The following is a 22,686-nucleotide window of genomic DNA, read 5'->3' as shown; positions in this document are numbered from 1 at the left end:
TATTATTAAGCTTTGTACTTAAACGTAGTTTTCTTTCGGCTCTTGCATTTCTCAAAGTTTGAGACCGATCTTTTATGTATAAAAAAAGTTCGAACGTTCAAACCAAAAGGCAGTACCTAAACGTACTTTATTATGCTCTAATACATTTTCCAAAGTTTCAACTCAACATTTTATTTACAAAAAAAGTTCTTAGGTTCAAAAAAATATTCAGTGAGCTGATAAAGTGAGGTCGATAATATAGGTATTTGGCTAAAAAATAAACATACGTCACGAAGCAATTTTTTTACGTTAATTTTTCCATTTTTTAGCAAAATTTTTTTTAAAATCGAATCGTGATCTATTGTTAATACATTATTAAACTAACCATATAGCAGTGAAAAAGTATATTATTTACGTGTCCGCAAAATAGAAATTTGTAAATTACAATTAAAAAATTATGACAAGAGAATTTTTTGAATAATTGATACTCGCAAAAATCATTGGTATTGGTTTTAAACAGGTTTTGTTGAATGACTTTTTTTCATAACTTTCAAGAATAAAACAAAAATAACGCGTCCTATCAAGAAGTGATTTTTATCGAAACTGTACACCTTTTTTGGGATCACAATTTTTGTAATTCATCTTTTTTCGTATCCTACATGGTTTGACCACAAAATGGAATTTTTTATTTTTCATTATTTTTTGCGTAGTCAAAATTTGATTTTCTTTTGATCGAAAACAGTCATTAGGATCAATTCTTTGGCTTTCTGAGTACTATAAATAGACGGAAATAACATTCTTAAATATAAAAAAAATGGTCCTAAAAATTATGAAAATGCTTCCTTTTAGGATCTAAAAAAGTGTGCCAATGATCGATTTGATTCGTTCATTTTTTTTCGAGAGTTATCGTGTTTACGGATGGACGAACAGATAGACGTCATCGTAAAAACTTCATTTTCATATTTAGGGTGTCTCGAAACGTTGAGATCCCTTGAAAAACTGGGCTGTCAAATTTCGGACAATTTTAATATTTTCTCAGTTATAAATTATGAGAATGTAAAAAAATTTCCAGCCATTTCCCGTTTTTTTCTCGGTTCACAAACATTTTTCACGGTCAATGAAATTTAAAAACTTGATACCTAAAGCTAATTTTTGCAAATTAAAGCAATCAAATTGGAAGTCTTGAATTTTAAACTCAAATAATCAATCATTTAAAAGTATAAAACGAAAGATACCAACACTATTTAACTAAAAAAATTTCAATTAAATGCAGTCAAACTGTCAATTTAAATATTTTAAACTTTTATCAATAAATCAATCAATGAATTACATTTATTTAATTATATAGTTTTAATCAATTTTAAACTAGAAACATTAAAAATTGAACAATTACATTTTTTTACTAAACAATTCTTAAAATAAAATTTAAATTATTTTTATTTTAACTGGTTTCAAAATTCTTAAAATTCTACGAAATTTTTATTTTGAAGCTTTGAAAGAACTAACAACTTTTTAAATGATTTCCATGTTTCCTAACATTAAAAAAAAATATTGCAAAATTTTAAAAAATCCTTAAAATCTTTAACATTAGTTCTTGATAATTTTGCAAATTTTCCTATATCTTTTTAAATATTGTATTCAAATTAATTTTTCAAAATAAAAATGAATTTTATTGAAAATCATTTCAAATTTTACACTAATTAAAAATTTTTGCAAAACTTAAATATCTCTTAACATTAATCGAATTTTTTCTCAAAATAATAGGTACTCAATTGTTATTTATTATCAAAATTCCACAATTTGTTTTTCAAATATTTTTTTAAAAATAAAAACAATTAAAATTGTAACGTTCAAAGGTTATTTTCTTTTGCTTAATTTCAAATATTTGATTTGTAAATACAGTTATTAAGTGAACCGTCGGATATTTCTAAATATTAGGTAATTCATTTTCTTAATTTAAAAAACTCTCAATTTAGTCGTTTAAAAATGGAATATTTTATACTTTAACAATATTTGAAATTTAATAAAAGCCTTTAATTGTGGATGTATTATTTTGAAGTTATTTTAAACTTCAAAATAGTTTTTAAAGTTTCTTCTCTCACATATTATTCACTTTCTAATCCTTAAAAAGTGCATTTTTAAATTCGTTTAATTAAAATATACGCTTAAAAATTAACATGTAAAATGAGAAATTTGTAAACTGAAAGATTCTCTTATTAAGCATTCTAAATTGAATATCATAATTGATCATTAAAATTCCTGGTCAAAAAATAAATTCACTGTCATTTCCAGGGTTTTCCAGTCTAATAAGAAAATGTTTTTCATTCTTTTTGAAGCCTTTCCTAATTCTTAAATAGCTTCAAAAAATTTTTGTTTTGTTTCAAATCTGCAAAAATCTATATTTTGTTTTAAATTAGGCTTGTATTCAAATTCCGCAAGAATAGCCGGTTTTGGCAGTATTTATTATGCATCAAAATTTAAGTTTTTGTCAAATAGAACAATTTAAAATTGTAACATTCAAAGTTTAGTTTTGAATGATTATTAATGGTTATTTGAAAAACTGTTAAACTCAAAGACGGACAGATTTTTTTCTGAAACTTTGTAAAATTCTCGGTTTGGGGAAAATTTCATTTTTTATGGAAAAGGCTACTATTATAATTTTGGTTCGGAATTCATCTCGTTTGGTTAAAAATTCTATTATTTCCTTAAAAATTTAATTATTTTGTTAAAAATGTATTTATATTGTGAAAAAGTCACCCCTTTTATCAACAATCCAACTAATTTCTTAAGAATTCATTTTTTTAGTTGAAGGTTCATTTTTTTTATTAAAAATTTAACTATTTTGATGAAAATTCGTTCCATGTTTGGTCGAAAATAATTTTTTTTCAATGGAAATTATACTATTCAATTATTAGTTTAAAATTGACCTTTTCCAGTTAAAAAATAAATCATTTGGTTGAAATTTTTTTTTTAAAGTTCAACTTTTTGGTTGAACATTCCAGATTTGATTGAAATTTACTCTTATTGATGGAAATTCAATCTACTTGGTTAAAAATACAATTTTTTGGTTTAGTTATTGATTGTTATATATTTCCTTGAGAATTAGGCTTTTTTCGTTGGAAAGTCGATTATTTGACTTTAATTTGAACTACTTTATAAAATAATTAATTTGTTTTATTAGGAATTCATAATTATAGTATCAAATTCAATTAAATTCTTTTGAATAAACTTTTATGTTCAAAATTCTACTGGTTTTTAGAAAATGCACCTTTTTTTATTAAAAATTCAACACTTTAGTAGAAAATTAAACTTTTTGATAAAAAAATCATATTTTTGGGCTAGAAATTCACCTTTTTTTAATAGATAATTCGTTTTTTTTCCCTTAAAATTAAGTGATCTTGCTGAAAATCTATGCATTTTGTTCTGAATTTGTTTTTTTTTTGCGAAGAAAATTAATTTTCTTACCCCAAAATATTCATTTTTTTGGTTGAAAATTTATCAACTTTGTTGAATTTTCTTATTTTGTTGAGAATCTTTTTATCTGAAAATTTAACTATTCCATATTTGGTTAAAACTAAGAAAGATCATTTTTCAATCAAAAATTCAGAAGTTAATTTTTCAGTAAAAAAAAATCAACCAAGAGATAAATTTTCAACTGATATGATCAACTCGTTAAATTTTCAACCAAAAAATAATGATGAACAAAATAGTTAAAATTTTCATCTGAAGATCTCAACAAAAAATATATCTAACAGTTGATATATCAACCAAAAAAGATTTTAATTTAAATCCAAAGCAGTTGGGCTAAACAAAAAAAAATGTCCAGCAAAATGATTTAATCCTCAAAGAAAACAAATTAATTTTCTACCAAAATAGTTGAATTTTTAATTAAAATGATGAATTTCACAACCAAAAAACCATTTTTAACAAATTAGTTACATTTTCAGGAAAAGATGAATTTTCAACCAAAAAAAAGAAGGAGTTATCCACGAAAGAGATGCATTTTTAATTCAGATCATGAATTTTCAAAAAGAAAATTTAACAAAATACTTTAATTTTCAATAACGTAGTTTAATTTACAAAAAACAATGAATTCACAACGATAAATATAATATGTAGTAGAATTTTTACGCAGAGATGAACTTTTAATTAAAATAAGGAATTAAAAAAAAAAATATTGAACAAATTAGTTACATTTTCCGGAAAGAATTAATTTTCAACCAAAAAGAAAAAATGCAATTTTCAGCTAAAGAAATGCATTTTTAATTAAACTCATCAATTTGTAAACCAAATAATAATAATTTTAAACAAAATACTTTCACTTTCAACTATGTAGTCAAATTTACAAAAAAAAAACAAGAAAGGGAATTCTAAACGAGAAATGTAAAAGTTGAATTTTCAACTAAAAGGATACATTTTCAACCTATAATAGAATGATAAAATTTAAAGTTAAAAAACTAATTTAAAAAAATTTTATGGTTGAGTTCGAAATGAATATAAAAAAAGTGGAATAAACTGAATAAAAGTCCGATAAAAATCATAAGAATTCAATTGACTCGAAAAAATTAAAAAAATTCAAAATATTCCACTGATTACAGTATGATTGGAGTGAACTTAAAATAATTTAAGAACTTTAATCATATTCATTAGACTTTAAAAGAATATAGTTTTTAAAAATCAACTAGCGAATGAGATAATTTTTGAATAAATTTAAAGAAATTTGAAGAAAACGAGGAAAATTAATAAAAATTCAAGGTGAATTTAAAAAATCTAATAGTACTAAAAAGGATTCAAAAGTATTACAAAAATTCATTGAATTTATTTAACTTCAAATGATTCAAAATAAAAAAAAAGAACTAAAAAAATCCATTGAATGATTGAGCAGAATTTGAAAAATTTAGATTCTTCTCAATTTTTTTAATTCTCCTCAATCAAGATAAACTAAAAATAATTCTAGTGAATAGAAGAATATGTTTAAAATAAAGAAAATCTATTTAATTTAAATAAATAAAAGTAAAACGAATTAGTGAATACGAATCTGATAAAATTTAGAAAAAAAACTCGAAGTAATATATAAAATTCTTCAGGCTGAATTAAAGAAATTGTATCTAAAAAAAGATCCACTGATATTTTCAAACCGAAAAAATTAATTTTGATTTAAAAAAAGTCGATTTTTGATCAAATTGTCTAATTTAAGAAATATTTCAGATAAATACCTGTGAACTATTAAATGCAGTATGCTCCTTCGAAGATAAGGTGCATATTCTACAATTTGAAGTAAAGCGTATACGTATAATTCGTGTGAATGAGTCCCAGCAGATATGTGAGGATATGCTGATGTTAGCACTTGCAACAAAAGATCTTGGGACCTAAAAAAATAAATGTAACATCTTTATAAAAAATATATTTATCGCAAGAATCCAATACAACCTATAATGGGATCATTCATACACTACGTTACCAATTTTGGGATAATTTTGAATCACGGAATTTACGTTTTTCGCATTTCAATGATTTGTATAGTTCAGTAAAAAAAAAAGATGAATTCTCAACGTAAAATTTAATATTTCGTTTTTTAATACAAAAATTATTTAAATTTAAAGTAAAAAAGAAAGAAAGATAAACTTTCAATTTAAAAAGATAAAATTTCAAACAAATAGGTCAATTTCTTACCAAAAACGACGATGACTCAACAAAATAGTTGAATTTTAAACCTAGAAAGATGAATTCTCAACAAGAATGTAATTTTTAATTAAGAGCGATGAATTTTCAACCAAATCATCGAATTTTCCAATAAAAAAAAGTTTTCAATCGAAAATGGTAGTTACATGTCCGGCTAAAAAATTAATTAAAAAAAAAGAAATTTCAAACAGTTAAATTCAACTTAAAAAACACGAATTTTGTACAAAATAGTGGAATTCTCAACGAAAAAGATGATTTTTCAATTGAGAAGAAAAATTTTCTGCTGAAAAAGAGGAACTTTCAACAAAATATATTAATTTTTCCATGAAACAGTTGAATTTTCCACCCGACACTATTTTTAACCACAAAAATGAAAGTTACATTTTCAGTCTGAAAAATTAATTTTCAACTAAAACATCGAATTTCTAATCGATTAAATTCAACATAAAAACATGAATTTTGTACAAAATAATTGCATTCTCAAACAAAATGTTGATTTTTCAATTTAGAAGAAACATTTTATACTGAAAAAGCATTTTTCAATACAATATATTAATTTTATAATGAAAAAGAAGAACTTTTAACATGATATATTCATTTTTCCACGAAACAGTTGAATTTCCCACCCGACACTATAATCTTTCAACAAAAAAGTTAATTTTCTACAAATAGTTAATTATTTTAAAAAACAGTTTTACTTTCAACAAAATAGTTGAATTTTCAACAAAAAAGATGAATTTTCAACCAGAAAGTAATTTTTAATCTAAAGAGGTGAATTTTCAAAAAAAAAAAAAAAATTTTAACCGATTAAATTCAACTTAAGAACAAAAATTTTGTACAAAACAAGGTGCATTCTCAACCAAAATGTTGATTTTTCCATTAAGAAGAAAAATTTTATACCAAGCAATTAAATTTTTAACTAAGATTAATTTTTTACCCAAAAATACCAATTTTTAACAAAATACATAAATTTCCAACCGAATATTTAAAAAAATTCATTTTTAACAAACAAAAAAGCAGATATTCTACCAAAGTTGAACCAGAAAAGGTGAATTAAAAAAAAGTTGCTTTGGGTGAATCAACAGCCTGAAAGACGAACTTTTAAAAAATAACATTAATTTTCTACCCAAAATGATAGATTTACAACAAAAATAATTAATTTTCCACAAAGCAGTTGAATTTATCATTTAAGACTGTAAATTTACAACTAAAAAGTTAATTTTCAACCAAAATTGTTAAATTCTCAATCAAAGAGAATCACTTTTAACCAAACAGTTGCATTTTTAGCAAAAAAGGCGTGTTTTCTACATCAAAATTTAATTTTTAACTAAAAAATAAGAACTTTTAACAAAAGAAAAAAAGAAAATTTTCAACTATTTAGTTTAAGTTTCAAAAATATTCTTTTATTTTCCAAAACGCAGTTAAATTTTCGAACTGAACTGATGAATTGTCAACGAAACTTATGATATTAGATATTTCAACCAAAAGCTATTTTAATTTGAAATAAAAAACAGTCGAATTCCGCCAAAGAAGATGAATTTTCAGCAAAATAGTTGAATTTTTAATAAAATACATCAATGTTCTATCAAATAATAGAATATTCAAAAAGAAAAGATCAATTTTCATATAAATGTTCATTCGTAAAAGATGAATTCTTCATGAAAAGTGTAATTAATTATATTTTAACAAAAAAAAAAGGATTTTATTTTAAATAAAAAGCAGTTGAATGCAAAAAAGGGGCTTTCAGGAAAATAGTTCAATTTTAAACCAAACAGATAAATTTCCAACGAAAAAAATGACTTTTGAACTAAAAAGATTAAGTTTCTACCAAAAAACGCACATTTTCAAATAAGAAAGAACACTTTTTAACCAAATAGAGACATTTTTAACTGAAGAAAAATATTTTTTGAACTAGAAATATAACAGTATTTAATTTTCAGTTAAAAAAAGACCGAATCTATTTTAAATCAGACAGGGCCCTACACTTGAAGTCGAGGGCGAAATACGTTGTATTTTAGAGGAAATTAGGAAAAAAATATTTTTCCGATTTGCAAACAGAATTTTTTCTAAAAAGTTATGCATATTTGAATCTTGTGGTCTGTTTTTCAAAAATCCCGATTTTCTAAATTTAAATCTGTATAAATTTCGGCCTAATCGAGCTATTTATTATTTTTTTGCATGTCTAAAAAAGTTCTACAAAAAATGCCTCTTGTTCTTTTGCGATATTTTTCATGGTTCACGAAAAAAAATCAAGAACTACATTTTTGGGGAAAAAATATTTTCCCGGCCTTAAAAATGGGTTAGCCCGCATGATGTTGCTAAGATGTCTTTCTTTTATTAGTAGAAACTTATAAAAAAATTTATTATAATAATAAAAAAGGTAGGGTTTTCCGGAAATTATACTTTTTTTGTGCTTTCAAAACTTGAAGAAAAATAAAAGATTTTCTTAAAACCTGTTTTTGCTTTTCTAATTTTTTAAAGTTTCTATTCATTAAAGAAAGACTTTTATTTTAACAATTTTTCGTATCTATCATTGTTTCGAAGAAAAAGCAGAAAATTCTTGTGCAAAAAAAAAGGAAAGCATTAGGTTTTTTAAGCAAATCTCAAAATACTAATACGCATAACTTTGTAGAAAAAAGTCTGTTTGCAAATCAGAAAAATACATATGGCCTAATTTCCTCAAAAAAAAAAAAAACATCTTTCAACCTTTATCGGCCAAAAGTTAATTTTCAACCAAAAAAGAAACGAACTTTTAAATAAATACTAAATAAATAACTGAAAAAGATAATTTTTAACAAATTAGTTAAACTTTCAACCAAGTTCTTGATTCTTTTACCAAAAAAGATGACTTAAAAAACAGATGAATTTTTAACAGAATTATTAAATTTTCAATCACACAGTAGAATTTGTAACCAAAATGAAATTTTGAATGAAAAATCGAGAAAAGGGTGAAATTTCTTAAAAGCAGGAGAAAAAGAGATAATATTTTAAAATGGGAAACCCTAAATTGGTAACGTAGTTTATGGACAAACAATCATACTTAAAATGAAAAATAATTGAAAATTAAATAATTGCATTGCTATTTATGATCAAGCAATAAAATAAAAAAATAAATGAAAAATTAATACTTACATAGGAATAACGGTTAAAAATTTTCGAAGAATATCGTGAACATGATTTAATCTTTGTACATCCTCAGTTCTAGGTTTTCCATCTTCCCACTCAGGATCTGACGCATTTGCTAAGAAAATAGTTGAAATAAATATCGAGTTTTTTTATCATTAATATTGTTTTTTTTTTTAATTAATTGATGTCTATTTACCCGGTTTAAGTCTTAGAATTAGTTTTTCCATCACAAACTTTGAGTGATAAACATGTACACACATTAGATCTTCTACAAATTTTTTGTAGGCTGAAGTTACTTCTAAACTTCGATTTGTCCATGGTATATTCAATAAAGCTTCGATTAACAATTTGTGTCTTTCATCGAGCAACGATATACATTGACGTATATCAGTTAATAAAGAAAGCAGTTCGTTGTCCTGGAAATATTATTTTTTAGATGAAAAGATTTTGGTGGGCTGGGATAAAGATTTTTTTCCAAAATATTTTATAACTCAAAAAGAGAAGATTTTAATCGTTAGTAATTAATTATTTAAACTTTTTTCGTTTATTATATAACTCGTCCTAGAATTATTCAACGTTATGTCCACCTTTTAACAATTTTAATTTATTATTATTTTTTAAGTTCATTACGTGTTCAAATTCCTGAAAAGTTTAACGTTTTAAAAAACCCTTTACTTTGTAACACGTCAAAATAAATTTAAAACAAAATTTAATTTTCATTCAAGAAAAATTAATTTTCAATTAAATAGTTGAATTTTTAAGCAAAAAGATACGAATTTTTAAAAGACTTTCGAATTATTTACAAAAAAAAGACTGTCAATAAAATTGTTGATTTAAAAAAAATGTAAATGTTTAGCCGAAGTGTAATAGTTGATGCATTCAAACTTCTTTGATTTTCTACCAAAAAAGATTAATTTTCAAATGAATAGTGGAGTTTTCAATAAAAAAAATATAAATTTTCAATCAAGGATGGAAGTTAAATATGCAGTAGAATATAATACATTTTCAAAAAAAAAAAAATGTCCACAAAATAATACAATTTTCAATCAAACAGATGAACAGTCAACCTGCAGAATAAATTTATAAGAAAGTAGTTCAAGGAAAGATTAAAAACATATAATTAATTTATTAATTTAATACAAAGCAATAAACTTCGAATTTTTATTTATTTTTTAGGTTTATCTCTTTATTTGTTTTTAAACTTATAAAAATATAATTTTCTCAAGACTTTTGTGAAAATTTCAGATAACAAATCAAAATTTCAATAAAAAAGATAATCTTTAAACAAGTAGTTAAATTTTCCAATATAAGAAACGTAAATTCTTAACAAAAAAACAAAATAACATTTGATATTCCAATCCAAAAATATTTTATTTTTAAATTAAACAGAGTTGAATTTATCAAGCACAAAAAGAATTTTCAGTTTAAAAAGTAAGCAAAATTTAGGCCAATTATAACTTGATGAGAAACATTATTTTAAAAAATCGAACATTTATTATTTTGTTTTGTGGATTTTCTTTGAGGCTTTATAAATATAATTTTCTTAGTTTTCTTGAAACAAATCATAAAGGTTTTTGAAGATTTCATATGTCGAAAAAGTATCTAGGAAATTTCTGAAAATGTGTTAAAATTTACCGGATTTTACCAAAATTTAGGCAAAAATTGAGTCATTCTAAAAACCATTTGGACATATATCAACGTATGGAAATATAAAATGTCCAGTTTCAAAATATTTTATACTTCTTTAAAACTTCAAAAATTCCTAAATGTCTCTTAATCTGACTCAAATTATTCCTAAAATTGTATTAAAACCATCTAGATTCTTTTTTGGAAATCTTTTGGAATTTTAAAAAATCTTTTTTAATACTATCTTATAATAAATTTGGTAAAATAAAAAATTATTTTAAATATTCCCAGAAAAATTATGAAAATTTTTGTATTCTCTTGAAAGCTTTGCAAATTCTTAAAAAATTACGAATTTTTTTATTCATAATCTTCAAAAATTTAAACTTCTTTTGAATTTAATGAAATAATTTCAATTTTAAGATTGTTTTTGTATATTTTAAAAACTTCTGAATATCTCTTAAATTTATTCGAAATTTGTATCAAATTTTTTAATCTTGAAAATTGAACAATTTTGGTTTAAAATATTCAACATTTTTTTCTGAAATTGTAGGAAACCATTTGAAACGTTTTAAACTATTTTCTTAAAATTAATTTAACATAATCAAAAATCGTGAAAACTTTTCAGATTTTAAATAAATTTTTAATCTTTTCAAACCTTCTAAAACTGTCCGAATTTATTATCTTTGGCAGATAAAGTGCTTCTTGTAGAAGTTTATTTCTTCACTTTTGAAACATTTTTGTTTTTTAAATCCTTGACTTTCCCTGTGTTATAAGTTTATTTAAATTTCTTTCAAAAAATGTCACTAATTGAAAATTTATTCGTTAAAATTAATAACTAATAAGTGTTGCAGAGAATACCCAAAAGAAAGATTTTGATAACTATTAAACAATTGTTATTTTGAGGCTTGGAAATTTGATACGAACAATATTTGTATAATTTATGTTACGTTACAAAAAAATTTGTAATTTAAAAATTTACTCATTAAAGTTTTTAATTTAAGAGTTATATAAGTTAAGTGACTCATAAGAACAAAAAATTGGTAAATGTTCGTTAATTTGACATCTTCCAAGCTTGAAAAGGCTGAATTTTTTTAATAAGTTATTTACACTATTTTCAGCATTTTTGTAGAAAATGAATGCTGTTACAGGAATGTAAAAATAAAGGTATCGCATAGTAGTGAGATTAATTTTTTTAAGTAATGTAAGGTAGTGATTTATACACATTTGAGTATTTTTCTTCTTAAAAAGTGTTCAATATTCATAAGAAAAATATAGACAATCTTTAAAGTGTCAAGTTTTAAAATTAAATTTTTTATATCACAGTATCAAGATTTAAACAGTTCAAGTTCTTAATAAAACGAAAAAAATTAACCATCAGCGGAAAGCTTTGATAAAAAAAAATTATTTCAACGGAAATAATGCAATAAAAATGAAGGACAATTGTCAAAAAAAACCTATATAACATTTTAATACTTAAGTATCGAAATAACATAAAAACACAAATTACGGTGGATCTGAACCAACTTCAAAAAAAAAAGGTAACGTAACATTTTTAATGAATGGATTTTCTGTACCATCAAATTTTATTTAAAATTTTCCAAATAAATAATTTTAATTCATCATAAAATTTATTTCTAAGTGTTTCTAAATATTATTGATAGCAAAGAAAATTTAAATGTTTGTTTAAAAATGGGAAATAATTCTGTTCTTGAATTTCGGTACTACACTGTAATTTGTAAACTTTTTTTACACTTTTAAAGGCATAAGAAAAAAAAACATTACAGGCAAAAACTTAATTTGAAGAATTCGAAAAAAAAGTTTGAAGCTTTTTAAAAAATAAAAAAGATTTGAGGGAAAGCATAATTTTAAGTTTTTTAATGCGTGGAAAAAGAATATGGCAGACTTGGAGAAAATTATTGTAATTTTTCAGAATTTAAACATTTTGATTCATGGGAAAAATTTTAATGATTCTTTTATAATGAATTCCACGAGGAAATATAAAAAAACGGAAAACATTATTAATTATTTTCTAAAACTGTTAAAATGTTGTTAAATGATTTTAAGGGAAATTTTGTCATATTACATAATTTTATTTAAAAAATTTAAGTTTAAGAGATATTCAGAAGTTATGAAACGATTAAAAAATAATTCAAACTTGTGAAGATTTTTTATAAATTTTAAAAGGTTTCACAAAAATGAAAAAAAATAATTTTTCCTTAGTGTAACAGATTTTAAAGCATAATTCAACTCTGTAAGACTAAATTTTTTTAAAGGAGTAAATTAGAGAAATATTTAGTAGAATTGAAGAGATTCAAACAAAATTTTCAGGAATTTAAGAAGTCTTAAATAGTTTAGAAATATTAAAAAACTTTAAAACATTTCCGAAAATTCATCAAAAATTTCTTGATTTCTTCCAAAATTCTAGAAGGCCTAAACAGACTCTTTTAAACAGACTCGAGTTTTACCTAATATTTGGTAAAATCCTATGAAATACAAAAATTTCTTTGAAATCTCCTAGAATCTTTTCTGAAACATCTAAAATGTTCGAAAAAATATTTTTTTAATTTCTTGAAAATCTTATAAAAATTAAATTTCTATTAAAAATCAAGCAGGCGAATACAATAACTAATTTATTTCGTGCAAAAATGGCGTAAAAATAAGAATAAGGTACCGCCAACTGAATCTAAAATGTGACTAAATTTGTTAAAAAATAAAATTATTATTAATAAGATTGGAATTTGTGAATGATTTAAAAAATGGGATATTTTTTATTTGAAAATATTTATTATAAATAAATATTTATTTGAAAATGCTGACCTGCTAATTTTAAGGAACCATATAAAATTTAAAAATAAATTGGGTCACTTCAATTGAATTGACTGGAATTTTTTCAATAAGAGAACTTTTTCAAATTACATGAACCGTTCTAAAATCATGAGATTTTCTGTAAATATAATTTTAAAAATGTATCCAGAGTTTCCGTTTTAATCACATAAAAAAATCCACGGACATTTTCCGGTTAGTAAAAAATTTTCACGGTCAATAAAATTAAAAAAATCGATGTCTAAAGTCTTTTTCAATTTAAAGTAATATATAGTTCTAAACTGAACATTTTAAATTATTTTTTTATTTTTTCAGAACTTCTAAGCATATTTCAAAATTATTCGAATTCTTCCAAAAATTTTTTTTTACAACCTGCAAAATTGAAAATATTTTCTTTCAATCTTCCAGATGCATTTTTGAAATTTTTGGAATCATTTTAAATATTCTCTTTAAATAAATTTTTCAAAATAAGAAGTTATTTTCTATTTTGCTAGAATATATTGAAAATGTTTTTTATTATTTTGAAATCATTTCAATTTTTTAATTAATTTTGAATCCTTTCAAACCTTCTAAATGTCTCTTCTAACATACCTGAATTTTTCATAGGAATTATAGGTGTTCAGTATTTATTATACATCAAAATTCAACAATTTTACTTGTAAATTAATTTTTTTCAAATAGGAAAATATTAAAATTATAACATTCAAAGTTTAGATTTTTTTCAGTTTTGAATATTTGATTTGTAATTACTGATTTTACATAAGCAATCAAATATTTCTAAATATTAAGCAACTTTTATTTGTTTTAATTAAAAAACCTTTAATTTTCAAATTTTAGAGTAAAGCAATATTTTTAATTTAATAAAAGTCATTTAGTATGAATATATTAGTTTGAATTTATTTAAAAAATTGAAAACAGTATATAAATCAATGAAAAATCAATTGGAAATTAAAGCACTCAACGTGGAACGTTAAAATTTTAAACTTTTAATTTAAACTGAAAAATTGAGAATTTTTAACTGTTATAAATCGTAGAGTTCAAAGATTCAGATTCAGTTCCAAAAATATAAATCCGTTTTTATTTAAACGCTCTAAATTAAATAATTAATCAATCAATTAAAAAATTTTTAAACTAAAGAATTTTTACATTAGAAGTTGAATTATTTTTATTTTAAATAGTTTAGATATCTTTTTAAAAACTATCTAAAATTTTATTTCAATCTTAAAAAATCTAAATTTTTTTCAAATTTTTCTAAATTTAAAATTATTACTAAAAGTTTTTCACAACTTCTAAATACATTTCAAAATAATTTGAATTTCCAATAATTTTTGGAAATCAAAAATAATAGTCAATTTTGCTATCAATATTATGAAAATGTTTTTATTCTTTTGAAGCTTTTCACAATTCTTAAAAAAGCTTACATATTTTTTGTTTAAAATCTGCAAAAATTTATACTTTGTTTTAAATTAAACTGTTAATTTGCACCGAAATTTCAGTACGTATATCCAGATTTTGTCGGAGCACGCACTTTTTTTAAATTACTAGAAATCATTTCAAGTTTTAAAATAATTTCGTATCTTTTCAAAACTTCGAAATATCTAAAAAAAAGTACAGTTCAATTTAAAAATATATAATGAATTTGAACTTACAGACAATTAAATAAAAACGTTTTTATAGAAAATTCGCAATTCAAAAATATTTTTATGTAAAATTGTTTAAGTTTTTTAAGACTGGATTTTAAAATTCTTCAAATTAAAAATATACACTTCAAAATAAAAATCTAGAATGGAAAACTTTGTCAAGTAAAAGATTTTCGAATTACGCATTATAAACTGAATGATACCATAATTAAAGAAGATAATAATTCTACTTATTATTTTAAGAAATGGTTAAAATCTAACTTGGACAGATTTTCCTTATAAAATTTGTAAAATTTCATGTCCAAAAATAAATTTTCTGTCACTTTCCGTTCTCAAAAAATTGTCCAATTGAAACGATTTAATTATTTAACGTTAAAATCTGGACATTCTTAAAAATTATTATTCACTTGTTAATCCTTAATGTATCATTCAATTTTAAAAATCATAATTTATATTCAGATTTGAACAACTCGGAAGGTTTTTTATCCATAATTGTCGATTTCAAACGCTACTACTTTTTTAAATCATTAAAACTGCATTTTAAAATTTTTAAATGAGAAATGTACGCTTAAAATAAAAATTCGTAAGTGATTTTCGAATTATACATTCTAAACTAAATTATATAATTTAAAAAGATCAAAATTTCTTCTTGACCCAGCAGCTACCCTGAGCATTATATCTCTTCTCGGAAAACGATCCGAAAAATGGGTAAACATTTAAAAACTAATAAAAAAAAAAAGTACGAAAATTATAAAATAATTCTGAAACGTACCTTTAAAACTGAATCTCGTAATATGCATACCAAATCTTTATACGTTTGGCAATAAGCATCGGTTTCAAAATTCAGAAGAACATTTTTAAGATCATCTGGAAGCTTGAAACGAATTCGCTTCGGTTGATTAAGAAGTGATGATCTAGAACCAGGAGTTTTTAAAATAGAGGCCACACTACTGACCCTCGACGAAACGACCGACATCTACAAAAAATATCTATCTAAAAATACTGTCAATTTTTCCAAACTCCATCCCTTTAAAAACGAGAAAAATTAAAGCCACCGAAAGTGTTTGTTTTTTACCAGCACGTTATCATTTTTTTGTAAGCCATAAAAGTGAACAAAGAAATTTCCATTTTTCCAATTCCTTAATAATATTAAGTAAGGAATTCAATTATATTCTTCGAATATCCTTCAAAATAGATTCTTAAAAATATTAAAAATGCGACTGACGCGTAGAAACACGAGCAGCTGGAGGAACAAAATGTGAGGTTAGGAAAGGGAAAACGCGAAGACTTACCTTGAAATGAGTTAATGCAATAAATAAATATGATAAATTTTCTATAATTTTTTTTTTTTTGCACACTGAATATATTATTTTATCACTGTATTGTGAATTTTTTTATAACAATTTCTGCTTTTTTGTGAAGACAACATGCTCCACGTGCGCCGAAACGAGGAAATTAATTAAAGCGCCACCTTTCGCAATTCGGCTGAAATACAATCCACCATTTTGAATTTACAGAATACCGGCGGGAATTTCAAATTCATATAACTATGCCTAATGGGAAGGATTAAATAAATAAGGACAAGTTTGGTAACAGAAACTTAAATTTTACTCAGTACCTTAAAATATTACAAGTATTGAAATAAAGAGGTAGAGGCAATTTATCCATGTTGTTGAGTTAAAATGTGAAATTCAGCTGCCAATCTCACGCCCATAAAAGACTGTAAAAAATTAATTTAGGTTAGATTTGTAGGCTTATAAATAATTGCAGACTTAATTAATTTGCATTGCAATCTGAAATGATTCAATTTTTCGTTATTTATGTTTAAAATTATTCAGCAAATTTGAATAATCTCAAAGGATTTTTAAAGATATCAAGCGATTTCTCAACATTTTAAAGATTTATGATTTGGAACAGGGAATTTTGAAAAGAATTATAATTCTGAATTGGAGAAGGGATTTTTTTAAATTACCTTCTAAATCAAAATTAAAATTATTTTCCGAGACTTCTTATCAGGTGAAAAATTCGGACTCGAAACAGGGATTCTTTTATATTCCGTTCTTCTAAATCAAAATTTAGTTTTTAATTTTTCATCAATTTGGAATTTGAGTTTTCAACACTTGAATAATATTCAACAGTTGAAAATTGAAATAGAATTTTCATTTGTTAAATTTTTTCATTTTACATGAAAATTTAATGAACATTTCAATCCATGAAAAACATTTTTTAAATCGATTTTAATATTAAATTAAAATTAAAGTGGGTACTATATTAAAATCCATTTAAACTGCTTCAAATTCCTTAATGTTCTGTAAAAACATTGAATTTTCAACAAGATAGATGCATTTTCAATAAAATAGTTGAATTTTCAACCAAAAATACGATTTTTAAACTTAATGCACGAATTGTGAACCAAATAGTTAAAATATCAACTAAAAAAGATAAATTTTCAATCAAATAGTTGAATTTTGAACTGAAAAATATAATTTTTCGAATAGAAATGAAATCGTTCAATTTTAAGTTAAAAAATTAATTTTCAACGGGAAAATTAGAATTTTAAAAAGATAAACTAAAAAGATGAATCTTTAACTGGAATACATAGTCGGATTTTCAAGCAGGAATATTAATTTTTACCAAAAAAAGACGAATTTTTAAGCCAAAAAGATTATGTTTCGAAAAAAAATGGAATAATTAAATTTCTAGTTAAAAAAATTATTGTTCAACTAAAGAGATCAATTTTCAACTAAAATTATTATATTTCAATTTAAATAATTACGTTTTTAGCCTAAATAATAAATTTCAACAATAAAAATTGTACAAAACAGTTAAACTTTAAACTGTAATAGTTGAATATTCATTAAAAAAATTAATTGTTAGCCAAAGAATTTTTTTTAACAAATAGCTATTTTTTAAGACAGAGATGACTTTTCAATTAAAATTAGAGATCTTCAACAAAAACATCAATTTTCAACCCGATACTTGAATTTTCTACCAAAAATTCTTTAAAACTTCCCAAATTTCCAGGCTTTTGCAGGTACATAAAAATTCCCTGACAATTCCAGTTTTTCCAGGTAGGGTAGAAACCCTGCATTAAAAAAAAATATATGAACTCCAATCACCTTCTCGCAAGTTTTGGAAACGGCATTTAAAAATTCTTTAAATTAAAAAGCACGCTTGAAAATAAAGAACCAAAAGAGGAAATTTGTAATGTAACAGATTTTAGAAAAATGTATTTTAACCTCAATGTCATAATTGAAAAGGTGAATAATTGTAAAAATTTATGAAATTTCCGATCGAAAAATAAATTTACTGTTACTTCCCGATACAACGGCAAAAACCAAACATTAAAAATTCGATTTAGGAATCAAGCTCACTAATCGCATTCCTAGGCATTTCCCGTTTTTTCTTATTAATAAAATTTCGGGTTTTCTCAATTTCCCGGTCAGGTAGACACTATTCCGCTAAGAGAGATTATATTGCAAATGCTCGAAAATGTAGACTTAAGCTCGAAGTGTTACAAATTCATGAATTTGTTTAAAGTTTAAAGGACTTTAAACTGTAACATTTTTAATTATAGGATCTTATAGACAATTTTCTAGACATTTCCATACAGTTCTTTTTATTTCCTACAAAAATTGAATAATTAATATAAAAATACTTACTTCATAACAGAAAGTGGTGGCATTCCCGGATCTGCTCCTTTTGTAAACCCTGAAACAAAAAATCTAATTAATATTGATCGCTTTTATATAAATTGTCAGACTTGATAAGACCTTCGTGAATTTGGCACCCCGTGTCTAAAATATAAGATTTTTTTATATGGAATCGTTTGGTGGTCAACTTTGAAGGTTTGGCGGTCAAAATTGACAAGTTTATTGATTTTTCAAAATTGGGATGCCAAATTCACGGTAGCACAGCACTTTTTAATATTTTCAAAAAATTCTTTTTGATATCGTTTGGTGGTCGAAATTACAGAATATATCGGATCTTTTGGAAAATACATGTGGCCCGTGATGGGACTCTGCGCATGCTTATGTGCACGTGTGATTGGTGCGAAGTTTGAATTTCACAATGCTCTTTCTCAATGTCAAGAATGTTTGGCAAGTATGATTGTACATAATTCTAGTTTTTAAGTTTTCGAACACTATAGTTTTATTATTTTTGAAATCTGACCTCTCTTATTGTTTTATATTTGAAGTTTTTCGACTTTTAATCAGAAGATGATCTTTGGAAATTGACTCAAGTACCGGTCCGGAAACTTATTGAGGCAATGTACATTGAAATAGGTTCCTTTACTGTAAACTGAATGATTTTTATTAAAAAATACTTTATACGCCAGCTGTAACAGAACCATAATTCAGTATAAATTTGAAAAAATTAAGAATCGTTGAAACGCTGTGAGAAGCTAATAAGTTTTTATTCTTAAAGAGTTAAATTTACATTTTTTCAATGTATTACAGCTACATGAAGCAACAAAAATTGTGCTCCTAAAAAAGATCTAAATTTTTTTTGTAAATTACTTTTTTGTAGGATAAGTGGTTTTTATTTTATTCGTAAAAAGAACATTAAAAATATTTTTAAAAAAATTTTTGACAAACGACACAAGTAACATATAAAGAAAAATGATACAAAAGGTGTTCAACCAAAAAAGAACTACAAATTTCTCATGAATAGTTTTTAGATACGATACGTGGTTTTTGTTTTATACGTAAAAAACAAAACTAAAAATTGAACGATTCAATTTTTAGACAAAAACGACACAAACTATGAAAAAAATTGATTGACAAATGTTCTTCATCCAAAAAAGAGCAACAAATTTGTGATGAATAATATTTTGATAGGACGCGTAGAAAAACTAAATCACATTGAAAATTAATGTTGATTATAAATAAATAATTACTAAAATAATAATAAAAATCTTAAAAATAACATTAAAAACAAAATCGGTTTGAAAACGAAACATGGTATTAAAAAAAAATTAATAGACCAAACTTGTTCACCCAAAAACGATCTATAAACTTTTTATAAATAATTTCGAGACAGAATGAGTAGATTTTCTCTTAATTGTAAAAAAAAAACAAGATTAAAATATAATTATATATATACGAAAACAAAGCAATAAAAATACGTATGTTTCAATACCAATGTATATTATGAATTCTAATAATATAAATTGATGGAAATTATACGTTTTTGAAGGCAACTAAGAATAAAATTTATTGCAAAATTTTATGACTGAATAAATTCTCTTAATTTTAATAATACCAGAGCTAAAAAATGTCTCTTTAAAAGGTTGATTGTTTTCGAAATTCTGTTTAAAATAAGCCCAGGGTGAAGCCAATTTGTCTAGTTTTTAAGTGGATATTGCAGAAATAGTGTAAATTTCAATGTTTTCTTAAATTTTCAATAACTTCCGAAATAGTCAACATTTTTCAATGTTCTTGGGTTCATTTTGAAGCCTTTTTTCACTGTATCACAACAACTTACGAGCGTAAATCGTAAAAAATTTCTTTTCGAATTGCAAGAACTTGAAATTGTAACAAGAAAGTTGGAAAAATTAAAATATTATTTTTGGTAACAAAAATATTTTTGTAAAATATATGAAACATATAATCATGAAGTTTCTCTGTAATTTTCCCCAAACATATATTTATTTCACATTTATTCTGATTTGCCTACAGATGAGATTTTTTCAAATTTATTCATCTTTTTTATTACAACTTCAAGTTCTTGTAATTCGAAAAACAAATTTTTTACGATTTATACTCGTAAGCTGTTGTGATACGGTGAAAAAAAAGCTTCAAAATGAGCCCAAGAACATTGAAAAATGTTGACTACTTCGGAAGTTATTGAAAATTTAAGAAAACATGGAAATTTACACTATTTTTGCCATATCTACTTAAAAACTAGATAAGTCGACTTCACCCTGGGCTTATTTTAAACAGAATTTCGAAAAAAACCAACCTTTTAAAGAGAAATTTTTTTAGCTCTGCTATAATTAAAATTAAGAGAATTTATTCAGTCATAAAAAAATAGGTAGACGAAAACTTTTGCACGGCAGTGTATTCACAATAGTCATGTTATAGTTGTCGATGCTTTGAACTTTAATTTTCAAATGTCTGTGCACAAATGTGGCAAAAATACAAATACCGAGCGCAAAGCTGCGAGAATCAGCAGTGGCGCGCCCCAGGTGTCAATTATAAAAGATTATCTTGTAAATGCTCTTTGCATTTTGAAATTCAAATTGTATTTTTCAAAAGATCCGATATAATCTCTAATTTCGACCGTCAAACGATCATAAATCCCTACCACCACACGATCATAAATCACTACCAAACACCACCAAACGATATCAAAAAGAATTTCTTGAAAATATTAAAAAGTGCTGTGCCACCGTGAAGTTGGCACCCCCAATTTTGAAAAATTAATAACTTTGTCAATTTTGATCACCAAACCTTCAAAGCTGACCATCAAATGATTCCATATAAAAAAATCTAAAATTTTAGAATTGGGGTGCCAACTCCACGGGCTTCCAGATAAGATCTCAATATGAATATAACCTCAAAATCTTACCTAGATATAAAACCATAGGAATAAATCCCCAATGGAATACAACTTTCGACGCGCTCAAAACAATGCCAATTTTTTGTTTAGTTGTGGGTGCCAGGGCCATTTTTGTATTCTTTTTTGTAATTTTACAAAATATTTTTTAGCACGAGGAAAATGAAAAAAATGCACACACGCGCACAGCTGTCTGGCAAGCAGTCTAGGGACTAGGCCGCTAGCCGGCGCTAGGGCTAGCAGCCGCTAGTTAGCGCTGTGTTATCAAAGTCGCGCGAAGATTCAAATTAAATAAATGAATTTTGTTTACTAACATTATTAATAAACGTTTCCAAATGATTTCTAAAATAAACTGAAAATATAAGTCACTCAATTTAAAGTGATAAATTTAATATTGTTGGTGCTGTTTAATGTTTCTTGCGTAGTTCTGAATTTCACATTGTTGTCAAAATATGTTAATGTTTTACATTATTGTCTATTGGAAGAACGCTTCAAAGTATAAGTATTAAAACGCAAAAAATGCCATTTTTTTCACTAAAAATTCAACCATTTTTTCTCTTGACTGAACAATCTATTCGGTAGGAAATTGAATCATTTCTGTTGCGAATTACACGCCTTGTTGAAATCGATTGTTTTTGTTTTGTAATTATAATACTTTTCGTTAAAAATTCAACTACTTCCTTGAGAGTAAAAATAATTTTCTTAACTGATAATTTAACTATTCCATTTTTTGTTGAAAATTTATTTTTTAGCTAAAGATTTATTTTTATAATTTTTAAATTACCTATTTTGTTCGATATTTTTTTTTGTTGTCGTTCAAAATTTCTTGTTTTTTAAACTGAATATGAAGCTATACTATTTTTGGTAAAAAATTAATTTTTATAGTTGAAAATTCGTTTTGTTTCTAAGAAAAGTTTATATTTTTTTCGAAAATTCATTGTTTTTGCTTAAAAATATAAATATATTCTTTTCTTTATGCAATCAGCTTTACTAATTGAGTCTAGTTAATTCATTTTTTTGTCAGAAAATTAATTTTATTATTTGAAAATGTAACCATAACATTTTTAGTTCGAAATTTATCTATTTTTATTAAAAGTGCATTTATTTAGTTGAAGATTGATTATTATTGTTGTAATTTCATTTTTTTGGCTGAGAAATAACTTTTTTAAGTGAAAATTTAACTCAATTTTTGGTCAAAAATGTGTTTTATAAGTTAAAAATTTATTTTTATGTTTTCAAATTCACTTAT

The 22,686-nt window shown here is 24.1% G+C and overlaps 2 protein-coding genes across 3 annotated transcripts in view; both read right to left on the bottom strand.

Moving 5' to 3' along the window:
- Positions 1-16,306, bottom strand: part of LOC117178987 (RNA polymerase I-specific transcription initiation factor RRN3) — a 24,300-nt gene extending 7,994 nt beyond the window's left edge. Inside the window, exons 1-5 of one of the 2 annotated variants that reach the window (XM_033370587.1) lie at positions 16,169-16,306; positions 15,649-15,852; positions 8,984-9,203; positions 8,794-8,902; positions 5,196-5,348 (exon numbers count right to left, since the gene is read on the bottom strand). In XM_033370587.1, the coding sequence (XP_033226478.1) occupies positions 5,196-5,348; positions 8,794-8,902; positions 8,984-9,203; positions 15,649-15,852 (686 nt within the window). In that variant the 5' untranslated portion in view covers positions 16,169-16,306. Of the gene's footprint in view, positions 1-5,195; positions 5,349-8,793; positions 8,903-8,983; positions 9,204-15,648; positions 15,853-15,951; positions 15,971-16,168 lie in introns of those variants that run through there. The other variant, XM_033370588.1, reaches the window with a different exon arrangement.
- A 155-nt stretch (positions 16,307-16,461) lies between these two features.
- Positions 16,462-21,638, bottom strand: LOC117178363 (mitochondrial import receptor subunit TOM7 homolog). Its single transcript, XM_033369792.1, has 3 exons — positions 21,450-21,638; positions 18,539-18,587; positions 16,462-16,596 (listed from the first exon to the last, which is right to left on the bottom strand). The coding sequence occupies exons 1-3, from the start codon at positions 21,547-21,549 to the stop codon at positions 16,581-16,583; spliced, it is 165 nt and encodes a 54-aa protein (XP_033225683.1). The 5' UTR covers positions 21,550-21,638; the 3' UTR covers positions 16,462-16,580.
- Between the last annotated feature and the right edge of the window lie 1,048 nt (positions 21,639-22,686).

Source organism: Belonocnema kinseyi, chromosome 8 (assembly GCF_010883055.1).
Source record: "Belonocnema kinseyi isolate 2016_QV_RU_SX_M_011 chromosome 8, B_treatae_v1, whole genome shotgun sequence".
Lineage (NCBI taxonomy): Eukaryota > Metazoa > Arthropoda > Insecta > Hymenoptera > Cynipidae > Belonocnema > Belonocnema kinseyi.
Note: the sequence above shows the minus strand (reverse complement) of the source record. Positions and strands in the feature narration are given on the sequence as shown.

What these genes read in the sequence shown, in the direction of transcription:
- LOC117178363 (XM_033369792.1), bottom strand. Translation starts at nt 21,549, where the DNA reads ATGGCCCTGGCACCCACAACTAAACAAAAAATTGGCATTGTTTTGAGC. An exon ending in TCCTATGGTTTTATATCTAG is followed by an intron (nt 18,588 to 21,449) that starts GTAAGATTTTGA and finishes TTTTTGTTTCAG; the next exon opens with GGTTTACAAAAGGAGCAGAT.